At 42.8% G+C, this 17773-nt stretch overlaps 1 protein-coding gene across 2 annotated transcripts in view; it reads left to right on the top strand.

The window, feature by feature from the left end:
* The window catches only part of ankrd11 (ankyrin repeat domain 11), a 112240-nt gene that overhangs the window by 90130 nt on the left and 4337 nt on the right, over nt 1-17773 (top strand). For both annotated transcript variants that reach the window (XM_080497003.1, XM_080497002.1), the window contains 9 exons: nt 6490-6663; nt 7576-7776; nt 7884-8026; nt 8361-8508; nt 8621-13055; nt 13145-15842; nt 15930-16028; nt 16443-16586; nt 17609-17701. In XM_080497003.1, the coding sequence (XP_080353129.1) occupies nt 6490-6663; nt 7576-7776; nt 7884-8026; nt 8361-8508; nt 8621-13055; nt 13145-15842; nt 15930-16028; nt 16443-16586; nt 17609-17701 (8135 nt within the window). The remainder of the gene's footprint in view (nt 1-6489; nt 6664-7575; nt 7777-7883; nt 8027-8360; nt 8509-8620; nt 13056-13144; nt 15843-15929; nt 16029-16442; nt 16587-17608; nt 17702-17773) is intronic.

Genomic DNA, 17773 nt, shown 5'->3' with positions numbered 1-17773 from the left:
CATCTTCTGCTGCATTAGCTGTGCCACACTGCGCTGTGGTGAGGCAGCTGTCTTAAAATTTTCAGTCAGAAGATTATCCCAGGCTGTCTGTTGTTGCATAACCATGACAACAGTTGTTCCCAAGCCCCGACTCACTATGTGACACAAGACCACAGATTTTAAGCCTGAGATATTGCCACAATTGCTCATTGTGAGAACGCACCTCCGGTAATAAATTTTCTCATGAGGATCAGATTATAATGCATTTCTTTTAGCTGTTCATATCCACCATATAAACAAGTTGGAACATTTTTTTTATGACTCATCAGTATCTCAGCCGCTGATCAGGTTTATATGCTTTTGGTTTAAATATTACATAGGAATATAGATGTGGTTGAGGACAAATAGAATATATCCGCTCTTTGGCTTCAGTAAACTGTAAATCATTTCGATCCTTCGACGTCAGCTCTTCCTATCATGATGAAGCAGAATTCACCAAGCGTTTGATTGTTCACCCACTAATAGGGAACGTGAGCTGAGATTAGACCGTCGTGAGACAGACTAGTTTTACCCTACTGATGATGTGTTGTTGCAATACCATTGCAGTTGATAAAGACCTCACCGCTGTGCTCGTCATGTCTGTTCTTGATTCTCAAAACCTTTCTTTTCTTATGACTACAAGATTGCATAATACATTCTCCATTAAGTCATTGTCATGATACTTCCTTTACCCTCATCCCCCTCAGCACGATCATTCCACAGGAGCAGAATTTAGGGCCCTTTATCACGACAATAATTTCAAGTGAAAACGCAAAACTTTCGTTGTTTGTGCCATTTCTGTAGAAAGGAATAGCATTTTTAAACGGTTGCTGTGTAAACGGGAATCTTTTCTTGAGCAAAAATAAAAAAAACAATGATTTTTCCCCTTGAAACGCTGTCAGGAAAACAGGGTCTTAGGAGATTGATGACAGAACCAGCTTGTCCGATTAAAACTAAGCCCATTCTAAGAAGGATCATTCTGAAAATATTTTCTGTGTTAAAATAACCAGCACTTTCTGCAGCCCTGTTGTCACTGAGGCTGCAATACAATAGGAAGACAAATATATACTTTCTCCTTGCCCCTCCTGTTTTAGTTGTTACACAATTATCATCTTATAAGGCATGTGAAACACACACACACACACACAGCTTCATTAATTCATTTCTGTCACTCCATGCTTGCTGTGATTATTTATCTTATATTTGACTGCTGTCAAATAAACAGCTTTATCATTCCCAACATATTATTAGCATTAGTAGTAGTTAATTATTGCGTTAGTGAGCTGACAGAGGGAATATAAGAACTCCCTGCTAAACTCTTCTGATATACTTGATCCATTACCTGACATTGATCATATCGCAGTCTGCTGTATTCACATTTTTACTTTTATAAGTACAATGGAAAAGTGATGTTCATGACTATGAAACATACACACAGTGAACATACACATGACTATAATTCCAGTTGAACTAATGTAGCCAGTTTGCAGTTGATGGGGTTCTTATTGTCTGTGATGAATTCTCAGCTTACTTGGCCGTTTCTTCCTGTTGGCAGCCTTTTCAGATATTGTTTATTATTATGGCCGTCATGCCTTAGGTATTTGGTCAGTTTGGCAGTAGATTGATGAGTGTAAGCTGATTAATGAGTGTTATGCTTTAGAGTCGAAGCAAGTCCCATGGTCCTGCACAGTGATGGTTAACCAAAGTTAGCGTCTTAAATTTCCGTCATTGTGAAATCTGTATTTTTGGACACTTTGGAAAACGGTTCAGCGTCAAATTAAGTTAGACAAGGTGTCCCATGGTATGTGACATGGGGCTGTTTAGGGTCAGTACAAGCTTGGCCATTTCAATAAGATTTATTTCCTAATCTTCTATGAGAAATAAACATAAAACTTGTGTGTTTGTAGAGAGAGCTGAGAGAAGGTTGATGAGTTATCTTTAGAAAAACAGCACTAAGACAATGTCTCTTCAGCATGATGCCTAAATTTAAAACATTCTTACAGCACCACCCTCCATTGTGTTACAAAAAAAAAAATCCTCCACAATTTCTTATAGTTTAGTCATTATTAGGTTTTCACTTAGAAATGTTTTTCTAATGTACACTATATTACCAGATCTATTTGCTCACCTGCCTTTACACGCACATATGAACCTATGTGACATGCTATTCTTAAACCATAGGATTTAAAATTATGTCGATCCACCATTTGCAACTAAAGCAGCTCCAACTTTTCTACGAAGGCTTTCCACAAGGTTTAGGAGTGTGTTGAGGGAATTTTTGACCATTCTTCCAGAAGGGCATTTGTGAGGTCAGACGCTGATGTGGGACAAGAGAGCCTGGCTCGCAGTCTGCGCTCTTGTTCATCCCAAAGGTGTTCTATAACGTTGAGGTCCGGACTCCAGCCAAGTTCTTTGACACCAAACTCGCTCATCCATGTCTTTATGGACCTTGCTTTGTACTCTGGTGTACAGATATGTAGGAACAGGAAGGAGCCGTCGTCAAACTGTTCCCACAAAATTAGGAGCGTGAACGCGTCCGAAATTGTCTGTGTACGCCGATACACCCCACCAAAATTTTACACTTGGTACCATGCAGTCAGACAATTACGGTTCTCTTGGCAGCCGCCAAACTCAACTCATCCATCAGATTACTAGACAGAGAAGTGTGATTTGTCACTTCCAGAGTACAGGTCTCCACTGTTATGGAGTTCAGTGATGGTACGACTGGGTGATGTAGCCACAGTAATGTTATATAAATCAATGAGAAGCCAGTGTGAGATTATACATTAATGCATGGAAATGTACTCGATTATTTATATATAATTCATCCATGTGTCTTCCCGATCATTCAAAGTGTTATGTTTTTATTTTTCTGAGGCACAGCTGAGGCTGCCTCCCCATCGGATATTGTTGGGCTCAAACTCTTGGTTGAAAGATGTTTTATTGTGTTTTTCAACGTCGGATGAGTGAAATCTGAACCATCTCCTTATTATTGAGCCATTGTGCTTTTTTTCTGCTACTTTTATGTCGTCTTTGTCCGGTGCTTTGTTGTGTCTGTCTACGAGTGCGACTTGCTCGTAATGAGAGAGTCTACAGGGGCGAATGTGAGGCAAGAAGACGAGGAATACAGAACAATAGTGACTCCTACAACTTATAGTTTAACTATTAATATAGTTATTATTATATTATATAATATAGTATTATACATACGTAGTTTACCGCCATCCAGTATGGAGGGAATGAATAAGAGGACGCTATAAGATTTCGCTATTATGTTGACTTATTGCTCACCTACTAAAGGATTGCTGAATGAAGCTAGAATTATTGCATTACTTAATATGAAAATCAAGAACCTCAGTGCACATAGCTGTCCTGAGCAGACAATCACGACTCAAAACACCTGAGAAGAAGCATGTTGGAGGAATTTTAAGTTTATCACCGGAAGGCAAAGTCAAAAACAAGCTTAAGGCCATTAGGAAACTTTGGATAAAGCAGCTGTCTTATTCTTTAGCAACATTTCCTGGCCTTGACTATTTACCTTCCTTTAATTCTATTTCAAAGCTGTCTCAGCTCCTCATTTATACGTTTTCTATTCAAGAAAGTTACTGAGTGTTCATTGTTCTGAGTACTGCAACAATTTGAGACTTAATTTTCACAATGCCAGTATCTGCTTCTTATTTTTATTTCGTTTTATTGAGAGCAACTTAGAAGTGAGAGACATAAAACAGTTAATGTTGTTAAAACTGCTAAAGAAATAAGGCTGTAAATGTAACAGACCACAGTTATTGAGGTTGTTTTGTGTTTTTGTGTAGTGTAGCATGTGTTTTTGTGTTTGTTCAAATTAATCTGAATCAATCAACATTTATTTATAAAACTTTCAACAATCAAGGTGACCAAAATGCTATAGAATTATGAGTATGTTAAGTTATTCAAAGTTGATTTTTTTTTTTGAAGAAGTGTGGTTTTCATTCCAAAAGTTGATGAGCTAATAGGTTGTAACATACGGGATTGACTTTGAATGCCACTGATTACAGCATGACAGATCTAATGTGCCAGTTGGCTGGAGAGGACAGACGGAGCATTGTGCACCTGGCTATGTTCACACTGAATGTCTACAAGCCTCTGTTGCTTAGCACAAAGCATTGAGAAAACATCCTGTTGGCCACTTCCTGCCTCTTCTTCCTTAACTTCCTGTTTATGCAATTTTTACGGGTCCCTAAACAGAACATCGTTTCCCTCCAACATGCTACAGTCAGACATACCTGGTCAGGCTGGTTAGAGGAGTTCTTCTTGTTGTGGTGTCTGTTGGCCATAACTCCGCCAGACAGGTTCTTTGTGTTGTTCTTAACTGACACTGTATTGTCGTCTACCAGCCATGTTGGAATCTAGCTCTATTTTATTCAGATATTCATGTTTGATGTGGTCCCCTCCCCCTGGCTCAGGTAGGCCATTTATTCATCTGGTGACAGTTCCTCGCTTGCCTTCTTGCTTTTATTCTCCCTTTCTCTTATGTTGTTAGTCAAGTTTCAAGCAGTCATGAGAGTAAGGTTTCAGCTCAGTCTATAAGCTGAGCAATATCATTTTACTCAGACACATAAAAGCCAAGCCGTGTTCCCTAAATAGACCTCCAGCAGGCAGACAGTACTCGGGGAGCAAGCACACTGTGCTGTGTAATTGTTCATTTGTGCCATTTGGTAACCCACCTGTACCATATATTTTTGAGGTGGTGGGAAATGATTTTTGGGCAAACGTTTAACACGGTGACATCAACAAGCAGGCGTCAACATTCCTCATCTGTATCTTCCCGTAGGATCTCATTGATATTCAGTTGACACAATTCACAGAAAGACGACGTTCCATTCTTCATAAATGCGTGCAACAGATTTTCTATGTCGCTGTGACTCATTTCTTTTCAATATTCTCAGGTTAGTTCTCATGTATCCCGATAGGGGCAGCTGGATTAACATTGTCTGGACTGGCTGGTCAAAGTTGTTAGAGATTGTATCTGCTCTAATTGCACCAACAAGTTCATTGTTGTTAGTGTACAGAACAACAAACTCACCAGTTACATTTGTGCCAACCCGAGTCTCATCTATATCTGTGTTAAGACGACCTTTTTTCTGCCATTGACGATGCATCTTGTATTAGAAGCGTTGGTCTTGTCCGGTGTTTATTAGCAGTCGTCTGTACGGGTACATCAGGGTAATAACTGGCTTCCTGCTCACCCAGCCTTGTAAACATCGTGTGGAAAAGCTATCTTAGCACTTTTTCTGTTCTGCTGCTGAAAAGAAAAAAACATGTTTGGACTGCTTCTGTGGTCCCCGCTGTTAAAGTCTTTGCAGAAGGAATGTGTCTAAATGGCAAATGCTTTGGAGAACGTGAGAGTGTATCAAAGAGGGGTGGAGGGCACATTAGCTGTAAGTGTTCACAGATGTTAGTGAAAGTTCATCAGCTCCATGCTTGTGACTGGAAAAATATTTTCCTGGAAAGCTTCTAGACACCGGAAGCATGAGCTGCCATGCTTCCTCCTTGCCTTATTTACTTGTGTGTTTGTGGCCTTGGGCAATGCAGCCAGTCTTGGAATGAGAGAAAACCCACAGAAATCAGGCCGAGAGACATCCACGGCTCTGCTGGTGTTTCCCTACGTGCATGCTTGAGTATGCCATTTCTACTTTCCCTCTCTTTGTGGTCGGAGTCAGCCTCCTTACTAGTGTTTTCGGTGGGCTGTGGGAGTTGTTACCCTTCAGTGATGAAGTATCACGGTCATGTGTAGCTTTACCCTCTGCATGGGTCATCAGATGGTATGCTGCCACTGAAAATAATTGCTGGGTGTGTCTTTGTGGAGCAGCTGCTTTTGTCCAGTAGCACCGTGTCTCCAGTAATCCTGGCAGGCAGGCAGGCATGTGGTGACCTTGGCAAGGCCATGTTGAATTGAAATATACACCAGCTATTTCGTAATAACCATGGTTCTGCCAAGTCACACCCTCTTTCCCCTCTTCACGATCCTGGCTGATTGGTCTGGAGTCAGACAGACATAAACACGCCGCCTGATCACCCCTCCTTTTCTCAGGGGCAGTTGGGTAATAACACAAAAGTCACTCACTGCGAATAACAAACCTCTGCCATACTAGGCTTCACATACATTGTGCAACGTGTGAGTAAAAGGCCAACTTTCTTCGGTGCTGAATACAGAGTAGAGGGCGCAATGCATGTGGTCATCAGAACTCAATTCATTTGTAAAATGATCAATATTTTCTGTGTTCTGGTGTGACAAATTAACGTATGGAGCCATGCTATGAAAATGTGGAAGTGGCATTAGTATTAATAATAGGAGAAATAATACATTCCCAATCATAAATCCTTTTTTTTAAATAATAGTTCAATTACTTTTCTCATAGATGTATGGATTGGAGTGTGAGTGCATGAATCCAGTCCGATAAAATTAACTTTCCTCTCTCACTCTTGTTGCAGAGAAACCAGGTCCAGAGCGGAAGCGCATTAAAAAGGAGCCCACCAACACCCGGAAGGCGGGTTTGCCGTTTGGAATGGGGATGCCAGGGATCCGGGCCGGGTACCCCCTCTCTGAACGGCAGCAGGTGGCCTTGCTCATGCAAATGACAGCTGAGGAGTCCTTCAACAGTCCAGGTGCGTGCTTAACATTTAGCCCACGTCTTCTGTGGACGGGCTGCGGATAAGGAAAAAGGAGGAGGGGGAGAGCAGTTTAGACGGGCTTGAAATGAGCTCGGCACGGGAATGGTGCATAGTGTTGATTGTTTTGTTATTGTTTATGTTTAGCAAATGGCCTGCTGGATTTACATTTTGAAGCTATGCTGTAGTGTTTCATGTCATTTTGTATTCAGAGTTTTAGACGAGTTCATGTGCACTGGTGGGATAGTTCTTTTAAAATGCAGCATGTACAGAAACACAAGTAACTGTTCTGTTGCATCAGTCTGCAACTGATGGTGCAATTCCTGCATCTGAGCCAAAAGACAACAAATATCTCAACGTAAAGACCTGAAACCTATATACAACATATCCAATATTCCCCCTGTGGTAAGATGAATATTCATGTCTGCTCAAATTTGATATTTCCTTTTGACAGACAGAATGACTCGACTCTAGATTCATTAGCCACCATGAATAGCATTATTGCTGCAACCTTGTACTTTTTCCTGTACAGTTGGCATTTGAAATAAAATTAGGTTGGTGAAAACCAGTGCAGAGCCTTTTATTTATATGTTGATTCCGTTGTTGGATGCCTGCAGGCATGGACATAGATTAAGTGAGTGTGTTGCAAATATCATTTGGGACAATAGCTGTTCAAACTCAATAATGTAGATGTGATTAAAGCTTCGGTTTAATCTTGTAAATGTGATGGAATAAGCTCAAGTAAAGTAGGTCCAACCAATCTGCTGCTCATTGTTGGAGTCTGATTGCCCCCTTCTGGTTATAGCAGGTGAAACACCCGAGTGTTCATAGTAGAAGTAGTAAACAAAACAGAGACGAGGCAAATTCAATAGGGTGCACTGGTCTCATACATGCTTCTCTTACTTACAGACACAACACCAAAGCATCAGTCACAGTCCAGTCTGGGTCAGAAGGGAACACCAAACTCTGCATCTAAAACCAAAGACAAAGTGAATAAACGGAATGAGAGAGGAGAAACTCGACTGCACAGAGCAGCGATCCGTGGAGAGGTACGCCGCATCAAGGAGCTCATCAGTGAAGGAGCTGATGTGAATGTAAAAGACTTTGCAGGTAAACAATTATTTTGTTTAATGTATTAATTACAAATGTTGCTCATAAGTGCAATGTCAGCCATGTGTGGTTCAGACTTCTGACAGTAATTTTTTTTGTGTGCGCAGGCTGGACTGCATTGCATGAGGCGTGCAACCGAGGGTATTATGATGTGGCCAAGCAGCTGCTGGCAGCCGGTGCAGAGGTCAACACCAAGGGTCTGGATGATGACACCCCGCTGCATGATGCATCCAATAATGGACATTTCAAGGTAAAACAATATTCTGCTCACCAAAGCATCTTATCTCCAAATGTCAGGGCATAAGGCTGATGGTGCTAAATGTAAAGATAGTGTGAAATTGTCTTCTGTAAATACAATGTTTATAATGCTGCACCAAATCGTTTAAAAGACACAAGAGCAAGTAAAAAAAAGTCAAATATAATTTGTGGGTCATTCCTGAGACTATATATTAACAACCTCGACTTACCAATGGATTAATTTTGTTGTAATTATCCTTAAATATTACAACCACAAGAGGTCTTGGTAACGACACACATTAATCTGATATTCACTTCAATTGAAACAAAACATTTTTCTTCTTCAGGTGGTGAAACTACTACTACGTTATGGAGGGGACCCGCGACAAAGTAACAGGAAAGGTGAAACACCACTGAAGGTCGCCAACTCCCCGACTATGCTAAATTTGTTGTTGGGTAAAGGAACTTACACCTCGAGTGAAGAAAGTTCATCAGGTATCAAATATTGAATCAATGTCTTGATCTTTGACATCAATTCTCTGTAGGTTATCACTGTTGATATGGTGATTGATTGTTTGTCGATTCTTTTTATTTCTTCCTTGCACAGAATCTTCTGAGGAGGAAGACGCCCCCTCATTTGCTCCATCCAGCTCTGTCGATGGCAATAACACAGACTCAGAGTTTGAGAAGGGCTTGAAGTTAAAAGGGAAACTCGCAGACCCTCCTAAATCTGCCGTCACACCCATCAAAGACGAATATGAATTTGATGAGGATGATGAGGAAGAGCGTGTTCCTCCCGTGGACGATAAACACCTCTTGAAAAAAGACTTCCGCAAGGACTCAGTTAGCAAGACCAACAGCTTCATCTCGATACCCAAGATGGAGGTTAAAACCTATTCCAAAAGCAACTCGCTCACACCAAAGAAAACTGTTAGGCGGATCATCTCTGACAGTAACAGTTCAGACGAGGATGACAGGACGTTGTGTTTCACACCAGCGCCTACGCCGCGGCAACAAACCCAACAAACAAATACCAAGACAAGAGACTCTGGCAGCCTGAGCTCGAAGCAACAAAAAGACAAGAATAAAGTCAAAAAGAAGCGGAAGAAGGAGAGTAAAAATAATGTCAGTAAAGAAGTCAGGTTTGGCAAAGTCAATGACAAATTCTGTACATCTGACTCTGATTGCGGAGATTTGGAGAGTGAGGATGATAAGGGCTCAAATAGTTTAAAGGACTCTTCTGCAACAAACCTGAAAGACTCTCCTGGCTTTAATGCATCCTCCTCATCCCATGTGAACTCTCAAAAACAAGCACCGTCTTTAGCAGAACAGCATCCAAAGCAGTGGAGGACAGATGGTTGGAAGACTGTGTCATCTCCTACGTGGTCGGATGTCAGCTCTCTCTCGGATTCGGTCAGAACGAGACTGTCCAGTGAGTCTGATTTCTCCTCTCCTGAGTCTAGTGTGGAGTCAATCAAACAAGTTAAGAGAAAAGCGCAAGAAAACAAAAAGAAGAATAACAATGTGCACAGTAGCACAGTGGACAAGAAAAACTCTGAACTCTACAAGAACTCCACAGAGACTGTCTCAAAAGCCGATGTCGACGGCAAAGTGATAAAGAAGCATAAAGTGAAGCACAAGCACAAAAACAAGGAAAAAGATAAAGCTCCAAGTCTTGTGCTTAATCAAGATATGAATGAGAAATTTGTCAAGAGTTATTCCTTTGATTTCGATGATTCAAGACAGAAGTCTGTAATTGTTGAGTCAGATTCGCCAGCTGAGACCAAGGTCAAATTGTCCAAACATGAAAAAGACCACTCAAAAAAGGAGGACAGACTTTCGAAAACCAAGTCTGAGGATAAAGAGTGGTCATCTGGCAAAGACCTGCATAGAACAACAAAAGAGGAGAAAAACAAGAAAACAAAGGACTCCACCAAGGACAAGACAAGTAAGGAGGAGCGGGAGAAGCCTGTAAAATCTGACAAGGACAGAAATGTCAAAGAGAAGGAGAAACCCAAGGAGGAAAAACAAAAGGCTCACAAGGAGGAGAAAAAGAAAAAGTCCAAGGAGAAGTCATTAAAAGCAGACAGGAAAAGTGAACAGAAGGAGGAAAAACATCTAAAAGTAGACAAGGAGAAAAACACCAAGGAAGAGGAGAAGAAATGTAAAAAGGACAAGTCTCAGAAGGAAGAATCTGAGTATGAGGGCTATGACGTCAACAACCATTTCCTCAACCTGGAGGACACAAAACTCAGTGCTTCAGATGACCATCATGACAGATGGGGATCTGAGATGTCCTCTGACTCCTCCCTCTATGGTGATGACAGTTGGGATGCTCCTGTCAAAGAGTACAAGGAATACAAAGCCAACAATGCTGTTAAACTAATTGTTGAGACTGTTAAGGAGGAGACCAGGAGAAAAGAAAACAAAGTCAAGGACAAGAAATCGGACCACCCTGAGAAAAGATTGGAGAAAGAAGTCACTTCTAAGAAAAAAGACAAAGACTCCTCAGAAAAGGCGAACGAAAAGAAAAAGGACTGGTCAGAAAAACAAAAATTAAACTCGAGCTATTCAGTCGAGAAAGAAAAGAAGCGAAAAGAGTCCACAGACACAGTAAAAGACAAAAAAGACAAAGATTCTCTGGACATCAGTCGAGACCGAAAAGACCCATACGAGTTCATTAAGGAAAGAAAGGACGTAAAACTCAAGCAAGAGTCTATAAGAGACGAGTATGGCAATGATACCTTCTTCAAAGACATTGACACTGTCAGCAAATCATGCGATATCAGAGAAAGAAACCATTCTGGAAAGGATAAAGAAAAGAAGGGTGAGTTAATTGAGAAACGAGAAAAGACAAAAGCTGACAAGCACAAAGAAAAGACAAAAGACAGAGGAGCTGATCTGGACAAGGACAAAAGTGAGAAAAGCTCCACAGAAAAAACTGTCAAGGATAAGGATGCAGACCGGGGCACCAAAGACAAGAAGGAGGGAGCCAAAGACAAACACAGAGACTCTCATGGCAAAGACAAAGATAGAAAGATGTCTTCAGACCAGACAAAAGACAAGAAAGAAAAGGCCTCTCAAGACAAGCATGCTGATAAAGAGAAAGACTTCTTGGAGGTCAAGAAAGAGGACAGAAAACCAGAAAAAATCCGGGAAAAGACATGGTACAAGATAGCTGACATATTTACTGATGAAAGTGATGAGGAAGAGGACAGTTACAATGGCGGCGTACTTGTGTCTGACTCCATCAGAAAAGACTCGACACCTGATCAAGATGAGCTCTCTCACTTCCCCGTAGAAAAAATTAGAAAAGCTTCTGCAGATGCAAAACATAATGCAGAAAAAGTTAAAGACAAAGAACACAAAGAAAAGAAGAAAGATAAGACCACTTTTGACACGGGTAAAGAGAGGAAAGGCTCCCTCGAAAAACACAACAAAGACAAGAAAGATTCTGTGGACGCTAAACATAAGGAGCGAAAAGACAGGATGTCCATGGAGTCGAACCAGGACAAGAAAAATAAGCAGAAGCTTTTGGACAAAAGGGACACAAGTGAGGAAAAAACAAAGAGCAAATATAAAGACAAGCAGGATCACTCAAAGGAAAGGAAGCCCTCAAAAGGCAGTGGTGACAATGAGAAGTCCCTCTTGGAAAAACTGGAAGAGGAAGCTATGAATGACTACCAGGATGACTCCATTGATAAGAACAGTGAAATCTCCTCAGACAGCTTTACTGATAGAGGCCATGAGCCCATCCTTACGAGTTACTATGACTCCATCAGCCTAGCAGATATGTCTGAGGACAGGAGAGACTCCATTTCTATATTGACTCCCCAAGACAAGTTCCGAGAGAAAGAGAGGCACCGACATTCCTCCTCATCCTCGTCCAAGAAAAGTCACGATAAAGATAAAGAAAAGGTCAAGAAAGAAAAAGGAGACAAACGTGACAAAACGGAGGAAATCAGAGAGTCCTACAGCCGCAGAGAAAGTCTACCTTTTGAGAAGGAACCGATGCCTCTCGAGGCAGATCCTTACACGTTCCCATATGGAGGAAAAGGAGACGGCGATGACGACTTTGATAAGACGCTGGAATTTGAAAAAGAGATGTCCAAGAAGGACAAAGACAAAGCGAGTGGCATCATCAGTGACAGAATGAAGGAAAAAAAGAAAAAGGAGAAACACAAGGAAAAGATCAAGGATGAGAAGAATAAATATGTTGATGGCTTTGGGTCTTTCAAACACAACAAAGAGGATGTGAAATCTGGGTTAAAAGACAGTCCGCAGGTCACTGTTCTTAAGGACAGGTCGAAAGAAGACAGTCCTAAATTTGAATTGAAAAGAGAGAGAAATCGAGATACATTGGACAAAGACAGCAGAATGGACCACAGTAAATCTAAAGTTAAGGATGAAATTGATAAGCTCACTCAGTCAAAAGACACAGTACGGAAAGATAATCGTCCACGTGAGAAACTTTTGGTGGACGGTGATTATCAGATGACAAGCTTTGGTCAGATGCTGAGTCTAAAAGACCAGGAGATTGAAGAGCGCCACAAGAGACACAAAGAGAGAATGAAGCAGATGGAGAAACTCAGACCCAAGACGGGAGATCCTAAGCTCAAAGACAAAACCAAGTCTACAGAGGAAGTGCGTAAAAACCGCACTGAGCTCTCATCTAAGAAATCCAACAGCCTGGAGTCTGGACTTAAAGAGAAGAAGCTTAAAGATGTGGGACTCCCTGCTCAGATGATGTCGCCTGGGAGGAAGTTCCAGCCTTCTGATAGTCAGAACTCAAAGGACTGGCTGGCTGGCCACCAAATGAAGGAGAATCTACCTGCTTCTCCCCGGCCAGATCAAAACAGGCCCACAGGCGTTCCCACACCAACGTCTGTCATCTCCTGCCCCAGCTTCGAGGAAGTTATGCAGACTCCACGCACCCCGTCTTGTAGTGCAGAGGATTATCCTGACATTATGCTGGATGGTCTGGACAACTCCTCGGCCATGACGATGTCAATGAATGCCTGCTCTCCATCCTTCTTTGAAAGGTATTTGAAGTTGCCATATGCTGTTGTGGTTTGTATGCTGTTGACTCTGATGTGTTGTCTGATGGGTTGTTTTTCTGCTCTCTACCCAGCAGGTACTCAAACTCTCATAGTTTTCAAGAGGGAACTTGTCCGACTCCAGCCAAGAACCTGCAGCTGCCACTTGTCAGCCGTTCTGCATCCTCTGAAGTCCGAAGGCCTCTTGAGGAAGAGTTTAAGGCCGAGGCTGACAAATTTCTTCGACAGCAAGGTGATCTGGCAGGGGACTTTGATCCTGCCTCATCCTGCCAACCTCTTGAGGACAAATCAGCCATTGTTGATAGGTTGGAGTGCCTGTCGTCGCCGTATTTCTCCCCGATCAGAATGCCGTCTCCTCGGCGGGAGCCAGTCCACCCAACACCAGATCTGACAGTACCAAGTCTTTTAGGTACTGAGGGGAATGAACACCTACCTGACAGTGTATACAACAGCTTCCTACCTAAACCATCTACACCAGTGCACAGGCCAGATCCCCAAGAACCGTGTTTCGACATTGCTGCCCCACCAACTCCAGCTCCCGCAGCTCTGCCGCCACTGGATATTTACGACATCTCTGAGCCTCAAGACAGTGAGCCGAACCGGGTTCTCTCAGATCTTCCCTCTGTAACAGCGGAACAAGAGCAAGAAGAGGAAGAGGAAGAGGAGGAGGAGGATGAGGAGGAAGATGGTGACATGGATGAGCAACCCGATGAAGACCACTGTGCTGTTGATGATCCAGAGGAAACAAGAGAGCCTTGTTCCTTCTCCCCTCAGGTGGAGGACCCACTGAGGAAGAGCTGGCCTGCAGAGTCTCCAGACCAGCAGGAACCAGAGGTTCACCATCTGTCACCAACACATGCTGCTCCAAACCATGGAGAAAACTGCTTTGATCACAGCATGGCTTGGAATCCTGATATGGACCTTAAGTCTCCACACAGGACATATGGGGAGATAGAAGCTGCTGTCTCCAAAATAACAAGCCCTTACTCCCACTCTGACACTGAACCTTTGTCTGGGCATCCTTCTATCACTCCCCCTTATGCAACCTGGAACAGGTGGCATAAAGAAGACCCGGAGGACTTTGATGAGCAGAAGGAGGCTGTAGCCGATATCCCTTCTCCTGAGAGGCCTGACACAGCTATGGATGAGGAACCAAATTATTTAAACACGTCGTCATCGTCCAACCGATTGGAGTCTTTCTTCCAGGAATGCAACAAGCCAAGCGTTGAGGAGACACACCAGATCGATGCCGAGTCGCCTTGTGAAGAAACCAATGACAGGCAGAGCACACACAACTTCAGTGCTACCACAGAGAGCCACATGGCTCCAGCTGTGGAGCCCGAGCCCGTGGTACCCTGGGCAGACCCGTTTTCAGCTGATGCAGATGAAATCGATGATCTGGGACCATTTTCCTTGCCAGATCTACCACTACCAGAAAAGTCAGAAGAGCCTGAATCTCATGAACCTGAAATAACTGACCACAACAAGACTGTCCCAATTCACATCAGACATACAATTACAGACAGAGACGCCCCAGATCTAATGGAGGTAGAATTACCAACCCTGTCTAAGACTTCTTGTCCTCCCGAAGATATTGCTTTAGAGGAATCTGATGGACAAGATGTGGTTATACCATCGCCACATGCTGCCTTCCCGTTAGAGCTGGAGCCCGAGCCTCAAAGTGTGCCCATCAACAGCTCTCTGTCTCTGACCCAACAACCTGGCAGCATTTTGGAGAGAAAGCTACCTTATGGAGGATTTGATGAGCCTGATCCCAGTCTGTTGTATTCACCTGTAAAGTCTGATGCCTCTCAGCAACATCAACTTCCAATCCACTCCCTGACCGAGACTTTGCAGTTGCCACTGGATCCAGTTTCTGCTGTCAAGTCAGAGGCAAGGCAGGAGGAAATGAGCGAGGCTGTTGCTGAGCCGATGCCATGCAGTCCTCTTCCTCAGCTCCCGGTGACTCTCGCCCTGTCCACTACAGATGAACTACCAGACACTCAGGAGCCCACTTCCAAGCTCACACCGGTAACCTTGACCACTGTGTCCACCACTGTAGATCTCCCGAAGAAGGTAGATGAGATCCCTCAAAGGGTGACCCGCAATCGCGCCAAGAACAATCCCTCTGCTGCCACTGCTGCCACTGTCCTTCCTACCTCCTGCATAGTAACCTCGTCTGCTGCTGCCACCCCCGTGACAACCAGTCCAACCGTGAGCATCAACCCGATTCCTACGAGAACCCCAACACCCACTTCAGCTCCCTCCTTCTCGGCTCTCAAGAAAGACAAAGACTCTGGAATTAGTGTCTCCTCAGCTATGTGTAACACAACGCCAGCAGTGTCTGTACCGACATCTATAACAACGTCCGCATCAGTGGTACTCAGTCGGACAACAAAAGGTCGCCCTCTGCCCATGGAAGATGAGGAGTCTCAGACTCAGCACCCACGTAAGAGGAAGTTTCCTCGTTCTGCAGGGCCGCAGGTCCAGGTCCAGCTGGTCAACACAGCCATGCAGCAGACCAGAGAAATGATTCAGCAGACTTTGGCCGTTGTAGTCAATGCCATCAAGCTGGATGATATTGAGCCCTACCACAGTGACCGCTCCAACCCTTACTTTGAGTACCTGCAGATCAGGAAGAAGATTGAGGAGAAAAGGAAGATTTTGTGCTACATCACCCCACAAGCTCCACAGTGTTACGCTGAATATGTGACCTACACCGGCTCCTACCTGCTGGATGGCAAGCCTCTCAGCAAACTTCACATCCCTGTGGTAAATGATTGTTTCTTTACTCCATTCTATATATATATAATTTTTCTAGTCTATGAGATGGTTTATAATGCAGTTTCTTCTCTTCAGATTGCCCCACCTCCATCACTGTCAGAGCCTCTGAAAGAGCTCTTCAGGCAGCAGGAGGCCGTGAGAGGAAAGCTCAGGTTGCAGCACAGCATAGAGCGGGTAAGGAAGAAATACTCTGCATGTGGACATTTTCTTTTTCCACATACCTCATTTGTGCGCTGTCCTACTTTCAGTCTTCACTCACTCCATTCCTGCTTTCATGCATTCAGCTACACACATGTGCTCTGAATGCTACGAACACTTCTTTGATAAGAGATCAAAGCCTTCCTTTTAAAAATAGAAATGCAAGTGAAATCTGCATAGCCTCCACTTCCGAGGCTGAATCGGAGTGAATTGTGCACACAAATCTATTTCATCTTTCCTTTAATTAAGTGGCAGCAATCTTTTGTGATGTGTGGAGCAGCTTCGTTTTCTGCTAACCTAAAAAAAAAGAAAACAGCCAGCAATACAGATGTTTTCAATGCTCAACGTCTCATATTATTTGTCTTTGTGTGGTTTCTTTGCTGTTCACAGGAGAAGCTGATTGTGTCATGTGAACAGGAGGTTTTAAGGGTCCACTGCAGAGCGGCCAGGACAATAGCCAATCAGGCTGTGCCATTCAGCGCCTGCACCATGCTGCTGGACTCTGAAGTCTACAATATGCCATCAGAGAGCCAGGTGGGAATCTTATGAGTTAGTTGTGTCATTATAAGGTGTGAATATTCACATTGTCAGAGTGTTGCATTATCATTATTATTATTATTATTATTATTATTATCATCTTTTTTTTTTAATCAAGACCCTGCACTTGGCGCTGATAAAAAAACTAAACAAAACTGGAGAAATACATGATGGTTATCAGTCTAGTTAAACTGTACTCACTATGCTTACTGGAAATTAAGGTCATCAAGATTATAAATCCAAACGTGAACTCCTGTACAGTACTTCAGTTTTCATAAGGTGGCTGTTCTCTAAGAAAATCTCCTCTTTTAACTGATAAATGGATAAATGCTTTCACAGCAGCTGCAGTCCCATGTCGTTATATGATGTTATATAAAGTCAATTTTTCCAATCTGTACAGGAACAAAACAAAGTTCAGGCCACCACAAAATACATACATTGATTTTCATTCTGCTTAACATTGACATATCTCTTAATTAAATGTAGTTTTAAAGTTATTGCTCCTGATCTGCATCAGTCAATCACTCGTATTTCTCTCTGAGGTTTTTATCTTGCTGATAAAAAGAACTCATTGAGTGTAGTGATTTGTTTTGCACACATCTTTATCTTTAATTATATAAGTAGGTTGATAGATGTACAGGTCTCGTTAAAAAGCTCACATTATCCATCAGCCTTTGATTTCTGTTGTTTTTATTGGTAGTTCATGTTTTGTGGGGAACAATTGTTCGCTCTGCTTGCTTAAACGGTGACAAAGGAACAACGAACATAAACTTGAAGCCTCTCCAAATCTATTCATTTTCATTTGATTCATAATTCCTCATTGAATTACGGCGGGTCGGTCTGGGATGGCTAAAGACTCACATCTGTCCAGGAAGAATGAAAGCAGAATAGACACCACAGTGATATCAGCCTGCTGCCGTCCGTGTCACTTCTGTGCCACGGACGGCAGCAGGCTGATATCATTAAGTGCATTCAGCTGCCAATAATAATCCATGGTTGTAATTGTTCTTTGTTCTCAGGGTGATGAGAACAAATCTGTGAGAGATCGTTTCAACGCTCGTCAGTTCATTTCCTGGATTCAGGACGTGGACGATAAATATGACCGCATGAAGGTAAACACTGGCACACTCTACAAATTAAATCTGTGTTTTTCCCATTGCGAGATCCATTCGTACATGTATTTA

This window comes from Blennius ocellaris (genome assembly GCF_963422515.1).
Source record: "Blennius ocellaris genome assembly, chromosome: 1".
Taxonomy (NCBI): Eukaryota; Metazoa; Chordata; class Actinopteri; order Blenniiformes; family Blenniidae; genus Blennius; species Blennius ocellaris.
The sequence above is the reverse complement of the archived record's forward strand: the minus strand, read 5'-3'. Positions and strand labels throughout refer to the sequence as shown.